The sequence below is a fragment of the Poecilia latipinna genome, unplaced genomic scaffold, assembly GCF_001443285.1.
Source record: "Poecilia latipinna isolate Pla-1442-1.1 unplaced genomic scaffold, P_latipinna-1.0 Scaffold2936, whole genome shotgun sequence".
Classification (NCBI taxonomy): domain Eukaryota; kingdom Metazoa; phylum Chordata; class Actinopteri; order Cyprinodontiformes; family Poeciliidae; genus Poecilia; species Poecilia latipinna.
In genome coordinates, this window is record NW_015115552.1 from 40327 (window position 1) to 55634 (window position 15308).

General features: G+C 43.4%; 1 protein-coding gene across 2 annotated transcripts in view; it reads left to right on the forward strand.

Annotated features, from left to right (window-relative positions):
• Nucleotides 1–15308, forward strand: part of LOC106939649 (nuclear receptor coactivator 3-like) — a 58419-nt gene that overhangs the window by 37891 nt on the left and 5220 nt on the right. For both annotated transcript variants that reach the window (XM_015022116.1, XM_015022117.1), the window contains 15 exons: nt 93–284; nt 1543–1629; nt 1722–1865; nt 3052–3199; nt 3299–3870; nt 4515–5479; nt 5562–5685; nt 6865–7104; nt 7980–8186; nt 8422–8539; nt 8663–8834; nt 9401–9763; nt 9885–9995; nt 14663–14915; nt 14994–15186. In XM_015022116.1, the coding sequence (XP_014877602.1) occupies nt 93–284; nt 1543–1629; nt 1722–1865; nt 3052–3199; nt 3299–3870; nt 4515–5479; nt 5562–5685; nt 6865–7104; nt 7980–8186; nt 8422–8539; nt 8663–8834; nt 9401–9763; nt 9885–9995; nt 14663–14915; nt 14994–15186 (3889 nt within the window). The remainder of the gene's footprint in view (nt 1–92; nt 285–1542; nt 1630–1721; nt 1866–3051; nt 3200–3298; nt 3871–4514; nt 5480–5561; nt 5686–6864; nt 7105–7979; nt 8187–8421; nt 8540–8662; nt 8835–9400; nt 9764–9884; nt 9996–14662; nt 14916–14993; nt 15187–15308) is intronic.

Sequence of the window (15308 nt, forward strand, 5' to 3'; positions counted from 1 at the left end):
TCCTACCGACACGAAGACGCTGGATGCAGGATGTTGCCTGATCACTGTCGCTCACCCGCTTTACCCTGCTGCCTCTTTCTCTCTCTTCAAAGCACCAAACGGGGCACCCTGGGGTGGAGATGTGCCCCAACAGAAAAGCCGGACCTTTAGCTGTCGTATGCTGGTGAACCTGGTTTATGGTCAGAGTCATGGGTTGCCTGAAGAGAGGCCAGGCGGCCAGCGTTACGAGACGATGCAGTGTTTTGCTCTCACTCAGCCGCGAGCCATGATGGAGGAGGGAGATGGTAATTATTGTTCCCAGCTTTGAATGTCTAAGGGTTCATAATCATTGCAGGGTTTCCTCTAGGATTTCTTTTTTAAACCATGGTGGTGGGCTGTCTGAACTCTTAACACCACTCTGTGGACAATTCAAATTTCCTTTAAGACAAACAGAGAAATCTTCTCATTAAACTTGCTCTTGTTCTTAGCTCTTTTTTGTTGTTGTTGTTTAAATAAGCCAATTTTTTGACTTGCGTATCTTGTTGCTGTGTTTGTCATTTATTTTTTTGATTTGTTTTATCAAAACAGGTCTCACTTGCAAAGGAGAGCTTGGATCTCAACGAGACAACCTGTATAAATAATAAGAGAAATAAAAAATAATAATAAAATAGAGCCTTGAAATCATATTTCAAATATTATGTCAGATAAAGGCTAAACAGTATTAACTAACTATATTATAGGTGTTCAAATGTGTAACAGATGTTGACATTAGGGTTGTTTTCAAAGGCTTGGACTAAAAATCTTCTTTCTTTCACCTTTTCTCTCCATCTGTTGTCTCTATTCTTCCTTCACTCCAGAGAACAGCGCTTTGCACAGTAATCAGCTTCAAAATTAACATTTCACGATATTTAAATAAATTTTAAACTCTGATTACATTTAATATAAGTCCTCAAATACAGACTATAAATATGTGTTTATATGAAGAGCCCACTGCACTGAACCCCTTTGAAAACCTGATTTCTGAACTCCTCCTGAGTTGAACGTTTCAAATATGAACTTGTTTTCTTTGCATTATTTGAGGTCTGAAAGCACTGCATCTTTATTGTTATTTTGACCATTTCTCATTTTCTGGAAATAAATACTAAATCTTTGCTTGGAATTTCGGAGGCATGTTGTCAGTAGTTCATAGAGTAAAAGAACAATTTTGGTTTTACTCAAACATTTACCTATAAAAAGAAAAATCATAGAAACTGGTCAGTTTAAGATGGTCTCTTAAATTTTTCTAGAGCTGTATATCTCATCTGCTTCACATTGTTTTAACATGTATTAAAAAATAAAACGTCCTCCTTAATGTGTCTTGGCTTTTATTTTGCCGTTGCAGTACGCCACGATCAGTTACATGTAGATTATTTAGATCCATATATTTTTGTTCAATTACTGAATTTTGGGGTTGTTCTTTTCAGTGCTCTTGTTTTTGCAGAGTGTCACATCCTGGAGTTATCATCGAACCTCGAGCTGCAGTTCAGTCCGACCGGGTCTAACCCTGCTTGCCTCTTTCCTCAGATTTGCAGTCATGTATGATCTGCGTAGCGCGGCGAATCACGGCTGTCGAGAGGACGGAGAGGTTCAGCACTCGCCATGAGCTCTCTGGTAAGCGTGCGCGGCATTGCGTCAAGCAGATGTGCGCGTCTGCTGAAAGTCGAGCCAGGGTTGAACTTTTAACTGTGCGTCTTCTGTTGCAGGTAAGCTGATTGAAATTGAACATCAGAGCGCTCTGCACACCTCGATGCTGCCGGGGTGGGAAGACCTGGTGAGGCGCTGCATGCAGATGTTCCTTAACAGGAGCGAAGGACAGCCGTGGTCGTACAAACGCCACTATCAGGACGGTATGTTGTTAGGCTCCTGGCTCGTTGGCAGTCAAACCTTTCTTGTCACAGTAAAACGTTTCCATGTTTTTGCATTTGCGAAACAAGACTGCCTACATGTTGCTTACAATTTGAATCTTAGCAGTTGGCAGGGTTTCTCTACAGAGGACCGATAAATTTCAAACCTTATGTTTTTTATTGTATCTACGTCTTTACAGTCCTGTGGTTCTTATGTACTTTGAATCTTCTTTTGGCATTTTAAAAGTGTGTGAAAACGTTTTGCCACATTTGCACTCCATTAGTCCTTTGTGACATGAATATTCATCTTCACATGCCTCAGGTGTTCTGGAGTTTACCAGAGTGGTCAGAGAAAAAAGGTGTGGAATAAAATAAAACAGGTCAGGTGGGAAAACTTGTTGGCAGAACTGCGTCCCAAGAAGAACCCAGCCATTGTTAAGAGAAAATCATGAGAACACCTGTTTAAAGTTGAAGGGAGGAAAACTAACACAGAAAGCTTCCTCAGGGTGTCTGTAAATCCTTAAAATGTCTTAAATTAATATATCTAAAATTAGATCCTTAAAAAGTCTTAAATGAATTACAAAATGTGAGTTAGCCTTTAATACGTTAATCACCGATCTTAAATTTTGTCGTGACATGACTATTTAAACTGGTACATGTAGGTTTTTTTCTCTGTCAGGTAAAAGTTTGAGTTGCACACAGACGTCTTCATCGCTTCCTGCAACTCAAGGCAGTCAAGGCTACCGCTAACCAACTCCTAATATACGCTAGCTAGAAATTTTTGCTGTGCTTCATTGTAATACAACAGGAGACCTCAGCCATCCATAGATGTTGTGGTCTTAAATATAATTCATTGTGGCATAAAAAAATATTTAAAAGTCTTAAATTTGACTTGCTGAAATCTGCAGATACACTGATCTTGCTTTCATTCCCCACTCATCACTATTCTTCTTAATTATGCACAACCTGGAAGCAATCTATTTGAAACAAAAACTTCACTAAAGACTTTACAGAGACATTTTGTCGTGTTACAGCAACAAAATATCAGAGATCTTCAACTCTACCTTTGTCATGCACTGTAGTTGATGAGCCATGAAATCAACATTCTGTTTAAAATTTGGTTACTGTTTTTTTTTTTTTTTTTTTTTTTTTAATGGGACTTCTTATCACTTTTTTTCTATTTTTTTAGCTTTCCATAACGGACATTCAGAGACGCCTCTCTATCGCTTCTCCCTCTCTGACGGGACGCCAGTCACGGCCCGGACACGGACCGAGCTCTGCAGGAATCCCAACACGAATGAGCCGCTCTCTTTCCTCTCCACTCACCTGCTGCAAAGGTAGAAATGCTTTAGCAATGGAAAAGAAAACCACAGTCTCACCAAACGTTGATATTCCTCGAACATTCGTTCCTCATTTTGATTGTCGGTTCTCTGCAGGGAGCACAGTGCTTATCGCGGCGCACAGAGCGGCCCCATGAGGCCTCAAAACATGGGCGTGAACAACCCCAGCCAGCAGATGAACATGGGTCCAGGGGGGAACATGGGCATGAACAGGAGCTACGGCATGGTGGAGCACGGCAACATGCCGCAAAGAGGAGGCCCCCCGTACGCCGTCGGCGGCCGCATGAATCCCATGAACCAGATGAACCACATGCACCAGATGAATCAAATGAATCCCATGCATCAGATGAACACCATGGGTCAGATGAATCAGATGAATTCCATGCATTCGATGAACACGATGAACCAAATGGGATCCATGAACCAGATGAATCCGATGGGCCATCATGGCATGCAGAAGCAGCAGCAGCAGCACCAACAGCACCAACAGCACCAGCAGCACCAGCAGCAGCAACAGATGAGCCAGTTCCATGGAGGTGGAGCGTACGGGATGGGTATGACCAGTCCCACTCAAGCCAGTCCAGGGATCAACGGGCCACACAACGTCATGGGTTCACCCAGAGTCCGAGGAAGCCCCAAGACGGGCGCCAGTCCCTTCTCTCCTGGAGGTATTGCTGAAACTTTCAGTCAACTATAAGTTAATACAGTCGCTAAACATGGATTTCAAAGCGGACCTATGATGCAGAATTCTCTTTCTGCGTGTTTCTGTACTTCCATTTGAAACTCTAGCACATTTGGTCAGCTACCTGGGATTTCCAGCTGTATGTAGACAACTGTTGATAGTAATGAAGAACATGTTTGCATTCACACAAAGAACATAACTACATGGCTTCCTTTTATTTTTAAACCGTGTTTCTATCAATGGTTTTTCTTTTTTTTTTTTTTCTTCCTCTTTTGAAGTAACTCTTAATACAATTAGAGGAAGTTGATGGAAATAGCAAAATTAGTCACTTTCTGTGCCAAAAAATATTAAACGCACACTTGAGCTAGTCAGTTCACTCAAAGTGGAGATGTAAAAGTGTGAGTTTAAACATTTAGTTGGGGGCGTGGCCCGTAGCAGCTTATTTGCATAAAAGTGACAGAGCCTTAAAACTGAAATTTCATTTTCTGAGAATAATTTTGTACAAAGTATCTAATGAACATGTTTTGTATAGCTCATAGACCTATCCTAACCTATTCAAGGAAGCATAAGAGGTCAACTATTAAGTATGTTCTGCTTTCTTATGTTTGTTTATCTTGTACTATGTTGCAGCTTTAAACTCCCCCATGAGCTCCAGCCATACTGGGAACCATTCTGGAGCCGGAGCAGGAGGAGCCAGCTACTCCAGCAGCTCCTTAAACGCCCTGCAAGCCATCAGCGAGGGCGTCGGGAACCCGATGCCCCCGTCGCTCACATCGCCGCCGCCACAAAAGCCCGACAGCTCCCCGAGCATAAACTCCACCAATCAGGCAGCAGGCGGCTCCTGTAAAGCAGGCCCCCCGCCATATTCAGAATCCAAGAGCCCGGGCAGCTCGTTGGGGGGAGATCAGCAGTCGCAGCAGCAGCACCCACACACCCCGACCGCCGAGGGCCCTCCGGACCGGCCGGACAGCCAGGCGTGCATCGGAGCCGGAGACTCCAACCGGCGGGCCCCCGACAAGTGCAACAAGAAGCTCCTGCAGCTTCTCACCTCTCCAACAGACGAACTGGTGCAGCCCAATCAGACGCTCGGCTCGGCGCCCGCTTCCATGCCCGATACCAAGGACGGGGCCCCCGGCGTCACCAGCCCGTCCTCAACGACGGGAGTGTCGTCCTCCACCAACGGGAATCACGGCGCCGTGACGTCGTCCGGGGCAACGAGCCAGTCGCTGCAGGAGAAACACAAGATCCTCCACAAGCTGCTGCAGAACGGGAACACGCCCGACGACGTGGCCCGCATCACGGCCGAGGCCACGGGCAAGAGCAGCCTGGAAGCAGGGACGCCGGAGCCGGGGCCCGCCGCCGGCGGAGCCGTTTGCGGGAAGGGACCCGAACCCAAGAAGGAGCAGCACAGCCCCAAAAAGGAGAAGCCCCGCCCCCTCCTTCAGTACCTTCTCAATAAAGACGACTCTAAGGAAGGAGGCGACGTCAAGCCAAAGCTGGAGGATTTGGACAGGAGAGGAAGCAAGGCGGGCGGAGTCAGCAGCTCGGGCCCTCACTCCATGGACGGGAAGGTGAAGCTGGAGCCGACTGATGAGGTAGGACTTTGAATTCATAGATGGGGTCGGATTTAATAAATGAACAGGTTACATTTGCAGTGAATAATTTCTCTTTCTTCAGACGGAGACTCTGGAGACCATCCTGGGCGTTCCGCGGAGCAACTCCAGATTCTATCCTGAGCCAGACTCCAGAGCCGGGAAGGAGACTGGAAACAAGCCTGGAGCCATGTCTGACGGGCTACTTGGTGAGGCGTCTTAATTAAACACGTCATAATCAAATGCTATGAATGAGTGGTAGAAAACAATTATACTGCGTCGTGATGAAGTATTCATGCATGCAGGTGTTCTGGTGGTTCCCTAACAGCTTTGCACATGACTGAAATGTTTCCAGTTCTTCTTTTGTAACATAATTTGAGCTCCGTCAGATGGGATGCAGAGCAGCTATGAGTATCAGTTTTTAAACTGGCTGTGCAGATCAATTTATATTGGCTGAAGCGATTACTCGGATTAATTGTGATTAATTTAAATATTCGTCAACTAATCTAGGAATTAGTTGACAAATATTGAATTAGTTAGACCCAGGACCCGCTGGAGGGACTATGTCTCTCGGCTGGCCTGGGAACGCCTTGGGGTTCCCCCGGAGGAGCTGGAAGAAGTGGCTGGGGAGAGGGGAGTCTGGGCCTCCCTTCTGAAGCTGCTGCCCCCGCGACCCGATCCCGGATAAGCGAAAGAAAATGGATGGATGGATAATTTAGTAATCGATTAATTGTCAACTGGAGTATTCAGACTAGAAAAAAAGATATTTCTTGAATAAGCAAAACCCAGGAGAGTAATTGAGAAAAATCTGTACAAAAATATACATATATTTTTATTTAGGGTTAAAAAAAAACAAAAACCTATCTGTAAATATGTTGTACCCAGAAATCCTCAAGTGGGATATTTTTAGTTTTAGCTATCTACAGTCAATAATCAGTTAATCCATAAAGTAATCAACATGGTAGCCCTACTCTGCACTAATAAGTCTCACAGAAAGTCGATGTCAGACGTATTGCTTTGGCTGCAGATGCAGCTCATAAAATTTAGCAATAAGATGTTCATTTTCATATTCAAAATGAAAGTTTTATTTAGTTATGTGTTTTGCATAATTATTTGTTTATTTGAAGTATTTATTTCAAGTATTTCTAATAATGCATAAAGATGGTTTACTTGAAAAATCAGAGGAATTTAGTCATTTTTTAAATCCAGTTAATCAATTAATCATCTGAATAACCGAAACAACACCTAAAGTAATCGTTACTTCCACCTCTACCATTCGTAGCGTTGTTTTGTTGTTGTTGCTGTTTTCTCGTTTCCTCTGAGAGTTAATAGTTTCCTCAGTTTAAGTGTTTAAATGTGAGCTGATCTTGTTGACGTTTGTGTCTCAGATGGGGAAAGAGTCCCAGTGGCAGCGCAGCGCGTGCCTTTCCAGAGAGCCCTGTCCCTGGATGCTAAGCCCATGGATGGAGAGATGGCAGCTGGAGGTGGAGGACTGGCGGCGAGACAGAACGTCCCCTGTCCGTCGCTGGTTAAACAGGAGAACATGGATCCTTCCATCCGACCCGGACCGGTGCCCAACGGCTTCCCCGGAGGCATGGGCGTGTGTCCACCCCGAGGAAATGCAACAAGTAATTTAAAACACCAAAACCTTTACACACACACACACACACACACACACACACACACACATGCGCGTGCGCGCACACACAATAAAAACAAGATTGACACCATGCAGAATTGAATGCAAAATACTCAAATAGATGGGATTTTCGGGGTGCTGTGTTGGCAGAGTTGCAAAGCTTGTATTCAAAACTATTGGGGCTGAAGTGATTAATCAGATTAATTGTGATTAATTGATTTGTGAAAATAATCATCTACTAATTTTGTTATCGATTAATTGTTGACTGGAGTATATGGACTCAGTAAAAGGTAATTTGCTGAAAGACATGATCAGAGAAATAATTAAGCCAAAACTGTACAAAACATATATACATTTTGCATTTAAAAATGAGAAACCGTCTTTTTCTGTAAATACGTTCTACCCAGAACTCCTCAGTTACCACAGTCTTAGCTTCACTGGTTCTAATATATATTTAAAAAAAATCTCTTGTTAAGCACATTTTGCTGACCAGTTGTTTATTGGTTAATCTAAAAATACTCATCATATTAACCCTATACTGTATTGATAAGTCCAGCAGAAAGGGCCGAGCTTTTCACACATTGATGTCAGAAGTATTTTTTTAGCTGCAGATGCATCCTTTGCTACAAATGATCAAACATACTTTAAAGGAATTTTATGCTGTTTCGTTTTAGGCAAGAAAAACTTTATTTTCTTATTTAAAAAAAGAACTAAATTATGTTTGCTTTGCCCCTTTAATATTCTATAAAATAAGCTTAAGTGGTTTTAAGTTAAAATTTTGCAGAACGTTTAAACTGTTTTATGCGATTAATCAATTAAAACTTTCGCTGCAGCCCCAGAAACCATTTGACCTTTGTTGTGCAGGAGGAATGGGCAGAGGTATCCATCAGCGCCCTCCTATGGCGGTTCCAGGGGAGTGGGGGATGCAGAGGCCCAACAGCAACCCTGTGACCGGACCGGGACACCCGGGCATGGCTCGTCCGGGCCAGATGGGATTACCCATGATGAACCGCTCCAACAGTGTCCCTGCGAACCCCAGATCGATGCTGCAGCAGCAACTCATGGATATGGGTACGACGTGTGATCAGTGATCAGCTGGGCGGGGTTTTATGAAGTAAAAAAATAAATAAATAACCAACATAGAAATATGAAAGCCAAACTGCTGTTACAAAAATCTGTTACGTTGCACATTATTACACCAGACTCAAGATACCATCTGCTGAAATGGATCAAAGCTGTTTTATGGAGGATGTTTCACTAGGTTTTTTTTTTTTAATACGTAGAACGTCCACTATCTCTTATGCAGGTAATAATGAAGGCGGTATGGCCATGAGTCCATTTGGTGGAAACGGCCCTCCTCCTCAGTCTCCCTCCTGGCCTGACTCCGCCATGGGGATGGACAGATCGCAAAATTGTACAAACAGGTGAATATGTTGCTGCTTTTTCACACCTTTGGGTTTTTCAGGTTCAGCTAAGACACTGATAAGTCGTTGACTTTGTAGTCTCTGACAGAGACCTAATCGTTTTCGTGTCTTTGGTTGACTTAGGGAGACGTTTGTTCATCCCCTGGAGGAGCTGCTGGGGACTCTGCCCAGTAACGATGGGCCGACTGATGAAAGAGCTCTTCTGGACCAGCTGGACTCTCTGCTCAAGACCGCTGATGTCATTGCTCTGCAGGAAATAGATCGAGCCCTGGGGATCCCTGAAATAGTGGGCCAGGTATAGACTAACTTGGAGCAAGAGATTTTGTCATGACGTGTCATTCGGTAAATAATGACACTTTCAATGCAAAGTTGACTCTTTTTCTTGATCTTTTTTAATGTACGTTTTAATGCAAATTTGTCTAAAAATGTAGTTATTTACAAATTAATGCTAAATAATCCAACTTTTAATGCAAATTTGCTTTAAAAGTGTCATTATTTACCAAAAGACTCTTCCTGACATGACAAGTCATGTAGACTCCTTCATGTTTATGACATGTATTATGTCATGTTTATGACATTGTAATGTCATTCTGATGCACACCCCTTCAAATAAAGTGTTACCGGATCTTTAAAATATCTTCCAGTTGCATTGTTCTGTGTTCTTTACAACATGACAAACGTGTCATTTTGAGAGATCGAACTTGCATTATTATGCTTTTATCAGTATATCACTTGAAAATAGTCTCTAAATTACACTATTATTATTGGAGGCCTGCAACGATAACTCAGTCTCTGTTGCTATGCTACCCTGCCGCTCCGGTAAAGTTTTTCCTCCATAACTTCTGTCTTCGTCTCCTGCAGGCCCAGGGACCCGAAGGCCCCCAGCCGTGCCCGGATCAGGTCCAGGGCCCATGCCTCCCGTCAGAACCCTTTCCAGGCCTGGACTCTTCCATGAGCTTGGACCAGAAGCCAATGTATGGCCAGGCTTACCCGGGCCCCCAGGCGATGGGAATGCAGCCTGGTTACGCAGGTAGCTCGATGCAGGGCCAGTCGCCTGGCGGCTTCAACCCCATGATGAGTCAGATGGGCCAGACAGGAGGCTTCCCTGGCATGGCGAGCATGGGGGCCATGGGCAACCCCCGCGCAAACATGCAGCGTCCTCGCATGATGACCGCCACCAAGCCTCTCCGACTGCAGCTGCAGCAGAGACTACAGGGACAGCAGGTGAACACACAGAACCCTGGGAATCATCTTTTATCAATTCTTCTTCTGTGTTTCCATTAACCTTAAATTGCCGTAACCGTTTCAGACGCACTGAAAAGCGTTTTTGTGTCTTCCTTGGCAGTTCATGAACCAGGCACGACAAGGCATGAAAATGGAAAACGTCCCTGGAGGAAACCCCGCCATGCGCTCAGCCATGCAGCCCGGCATGCAGTCAGCAGGGATGAGTGGTCAGGTAAGCAGCCAGCATCAACATGTCACTTCAGCTCAACAGGGCTGCAACTAACAGTGATTCTAGTAATCCATTAATCTGTCAATTACTCTGACAATTAACTGATTATGCTGACGATTAATTGATTACTTTGGCGATTAATTGATTACTCTGATGATTAATTTATTATTTTGATGATTATTTGGAGTTTAAAAATTTCCACATTCTGCAGATTTTTTATATAACTACTTGAGGCTTGTATTAGATGCAAATATCCAAATAATTCAAGCAAACAGAGAAAACTAACAAATTGTATAGTCTAAAATGACATAATATTCTTTTAGTGAATGCTTCGTCATTTGTAGCTAAAGAATACTGATACCATCAACACGAGTTGTGGGTAGANAACCTATCTGTAAATATGTTGTACCCAGAAATCCTCAAGTGGGATATTTTTAGTTTTAGCTATCTACAGTCAATAATCAGTTAATCCATAAAGTAATCAACATGGTAGCCCTACTCTGCACTAATAAGTCTCACAGAAAGTCGATGTCAGACGTATTGCTTTGGCTGCAGATGCAGCTCATAAAATTTAGCAATAAGATGTTCATTTTCATATTCAAAATGAAAGTTTTATTTAGTTATGTGTTTTGCATAATTATTTGTTTATTTGAAGTATTTATTTCAAGTATTTCTAATAATGCATAAAGATGGTTTACTTGAAAAATCAGAGGAATTTAGTCATTTTTTAAATCCAGTTAATCAATTAATCATCTGAATAACCGAAACAACACCTAAAGTAATCGTTACTTCCACCTCTACCATTCGTAGCGTTGTTTTGTTGTTGTTGCTGTTTTCTCGTTTCCTCTGAGAGTTAATAGTTTCCTCAGTTTAAGTGTTTAAATGTGAGCTGATCTTGTTGACGTTTGTGTCTCAGATGGGGAAAGAGTCCCAGTGGCAGCGCAGCGCGTGCCTTTCCAGAGAGCCCTGTCCCTGGATGCTAAGCCCATGGATGGAGAGATGGCAGCTGGAGGTGGAGGACTGGCGGCGAGACAGAACGTCCCCTGTCCGTCGCTGGTTAAACAGGAGAACATGGATCCTTCCATCCGACCCGGACCGGTGCCCAACGGCTTCCCCGGAGGCATGGGCGTGTGTCCACCCCGAGGAAATGCAACAAGTAATTTAAAACACCAAAACCTTTACACACACACACACACACACACACACACACACACACATGCGCGTGCGCGCACACACAATAAAAACAAGATTGACACCATGCAGAATTGAATGCAAAATACTCAAATAGATGGGATTTTCGGGGTGCTGTGTTGGCAGAGTTGCAAAGCTTGTATTCAAAACTATTGGGGCTGAAGTGATTAATCAGATTAATTGTGATTAATTGATTTGTGAAAATAATCATCTACTAATTTTGTTATCGATTAATTGTTGACTGGAGTATATGGACTCAGTAAAAGGTAATTTGCTGAAAGACATGATCAGAGAAATAATTAAGCCAAAACTGTACAAAACATATATACATTTTGCATTTAAAAATGAGAAACCGTCTTTTTCTGTAAATACGTTCTACCCAGAACTCCTCAGTTACCACAGTCTTAGCTTCACTGGTTCTAATATATATTTAAAAAAAATCTCTTGTTAAGCACATTTTGCTGACCAGTTGTTTATTGGTTAATCTAAAAATACTCATCATATTAACCCTATACTGTATTGATAAGTCCAGCAGAAAGGGCCGAGCTTTTCACACATTGATGTCAGAAGTATTTTTTTAGCTGCAGATGCATCCTTTGCTACAAATGATCAAACATACTTTAAAGGAATTTTATGCTGTTTCGTTTTAGGCAAGAAAAACTTTATTTTCTTATTTAAAAAAAGAACTAAATTATGTTTGCTTTGCCCCTTTAATATTCTATAAAATAAGCTTAAGTGGTTTTAAGTTAAAATTTTGCAGAACGTTTAAACTGTTTTATGCGATTAATCAATTAAAACTTTCGCTGCAGCCCCAGAAACCATTTGACCTTTGTTGTGCAGGAGGAATGGGCAGAGGTATCCATCAGCGCCCTCCTATGGCGGTTCCAGGGGAGTGGGGGATGCAGAGGCCCAACAGCAACCCTGTGACCGGACCGGGACACCCGGGCATGGCTCGTCCGGGCCAGATGGGATTACCCATGATGAACCGCTCCAACAGTGTCCCTGCGAACCCCAGATCGATGCTGCAGCAGCAACTCATGGATATGGGTACGACGTGTGATCAGTGATCAGCTGGGCGGGGTTTTATGAAGTAAAAAAATAAATAAATAACCAACATAGAAATATGAAAGCCAAACTGCTGTTACAAAAATCTGTTACGTTGCACATTATTACACCAGACTCAAGATACCATCTGCTGAAATGGATCAAAGCTGTTTTATGGAGGATGTTTCACTAGGTTTTTTTTTTTTAATACGTAGAACGTCCACTATCTCTTATGCAGGTAATAATGAAGGCGGTATGGCCATGAGTCCATTTGGTGGAAACGGCCCTCCTCCTCAGTCTCCCTCCTGGCCTGACTCCGCCATGGGGATGGACAGATCGCAAAATTGTACAAACAGGTGAATATGTTGCTGCTTTTTCACACCTTTGGGTTTTTCAGGTTCAGTTAAGACACTGATAAGTCGTTGACTTTGTAGTCTCTGACAGAGACCTAATCGTTTTCGTGTCTTTGGTTGACTTAGGGAGACGTTTGTTCATCCCCTGGAGGAGCTGCTGGGGACTCTGCCCAGTAACGATGGGCCGACTGATGAAAGAGCTCTTCTGGACCAGCTGGACTCTCTGCTCAAGACCGCTGATGTCATTGCTCTGCAGGAAATAGATCGAGCCCTGGGGATCCCTGAAATAGTGGGCCAGGTATAGACTAACTTGGAGCAAGAGATTTTGTCATGACGTGTCATTCGGTAAATAATGACACTTTCAATGCAAAGTTGACTGTTTTTCTTGATCTTTTTTAATGTACGTTTTAATGCAAATTTGTCTAAAAATGTAGTTATTTACAAATTAATGCTAAATAATCCAACTTTTAATGCAAATTTGCTTTAAAAGTGTCATTATTTACCAAAAGACTCTTCCTGACATGACAAGTCATGTAGACTCCTTCATGTTTATGACATGTATTATGTCATGTTTATGACATTGTAATGTCATTCTGATGCACACCCCTTCAAATAAAGTGTTACCGGATCTTTAAAATATCTTCCAGTTGCATTGTTCTGTGTTCTTTACAACATGACAAACGTGTCATTTTGAGAGATCGAACTTGCATTATTATGCTTTTATCAGTATATCACTTGAAAATAGTCTCTAAATTACACTATTATTATTGGAGGCCTGCAACGATAACTCAGTCTCTGTTGCTATGCTACCCTGCCGCTCCGGTAAAGTTTTTCCTCCATAACTTCTGTCTTCGTCTCCTGCAGGCCCAGGGACCCGAAGGCCCCCAGCCGTGCCCGGATCAGGTCCAGGGCCCATGCCTCCCGTCAGAACCCTTTCCAGGCCTGGACTCTTCCATGAGCTTGGACCAGAAGCCAATGTATGGCCAGGCTTACCCGGGCCCCCAGGCGATGGGAATGCAGCCTGGTTACGCAGGTAGCTCGATGCAGGGCCAGTCGCCTGGCGGCTTCAACCCCATGATGAGTCAGATGGGCCAGACAGGAGGCTTCCCTGGCATGGCGAGCATGGGGGCCATGGGCAACCCCCGCGCAAACATGCAGCGTCCTCGCATGATGACCGCCACCAAGCCTCTCCGACTGCAGCTGCAGCAGAGACTACAGGGACAGCAGGTGAACACACAGAACCCTGGGAATCATCTTTTATCAATTCTTCTTCTGTGTTTCCATTAACCTTAAATTGCCGTAACCGTTTCAGACGCACTGAAAAGCGTTTTTGTGTCTTCCTTGGCAGTTCATGAACCAGGCACGACAAGGCATGAAAATGGAAAACGTCCCTGGAGGAAACCCCGCCATGCGCTCAGCCATGCAGCCCGGCATGCAGTCAGCAGGGATGAGTGGTCAGGTAAGCAGCCAGCATCAACATGTCACTTCAGCTCAACAGGGCTGCAACTAACAGTGATTCTAGTAATCCATTAATCTGTCAATTACTCTGACAATTAACTGATTATGCTGACGATTAATTGATTACTTTGGCGATTAATTGATTACTCTGATGATTAATTTATTATTTTGATGATTATTTGGAGTTTAAAAATTTCCACATTCTGCAGATTTTTTATATAACTACTTGAGGCTTGTATTAGATGCAAATATCCAAATAATTCAAGCAAACAGAGAAAACTAACAAATTGTATAGTCTAAAATGACATAATATTCTTTTAGTGAATGCTTCGTCATTTGTAGCTAAAGAATACTGATACCATCAACACGAGTTGTGGGTAGAACCTATTTACAGACGAAGGTTCTTGTTAGCTTAGATGAAAATGTTTTCTTTTTTTTTTTTTGCACAGTTTTGACTTAATTACTGCTCTGAATATGTTGCTCTTTCAGAAAATTGCCCTTTTTTGAGCCTGTGTGCTTAGTTAACAATTAATCGATTACTATATTATTTGATGATAACATTCAGTCGGATGAGTTAATGTGTTACTAAACCCAGTGACTGCATGCGTTGTTGTGTGTCTGCAGCCGGGTTTCCTGAGTGCCCAGATGATGGCTCAGCGCAGCAGGGAAAACATGATGAGGAGGCAGAGGATGGCGATGATCATGCACCAACAGCAGCAGCAGCAGCAGCAGCAGCAGCAGCAACAGAATCAAGCGGCGGCAGGAGGCTTCAGTCCTCCTCCTAACGTCACAGCACCTGGGGGCATGGAGAGCCCAATGGGAGGGCCCCCGATGAATCAGCCCGGACAGCAGGGATTTAACTACGCAAGCAACTACGGTGAGCTGAGTGAGGCAGAGACGGTCGACGAGAATCGACAATTCTCAGGTTTCAACTTCATATCCGGTGTTTTTACAGGGATGAACCAGCAGGGGGACTCGACATTCATGGCTCCCGGCAGCAGCCCGCCAGGGAACATGATACAAGGCCGAATGGGGGGGCCTCCACAGAACGCCATGATGGCAGGGATGCAGGGGAATCCCCAGGGAGGGCTCATGTACCCGTCTGGAGACATGAAAGGCTGGCCACAGGGAGGAATGCAGAGAAATAAGTGAGTAACATCATCCATTCACTGGATATTCCAGGGTTGTTTTTTTTTTTTTTTTTTTTTTTTTTTTTTTCCTTTTTTTTTTTTTTTTTCCCCCCTTTTCCTCCACAAAATTTCCCACACAC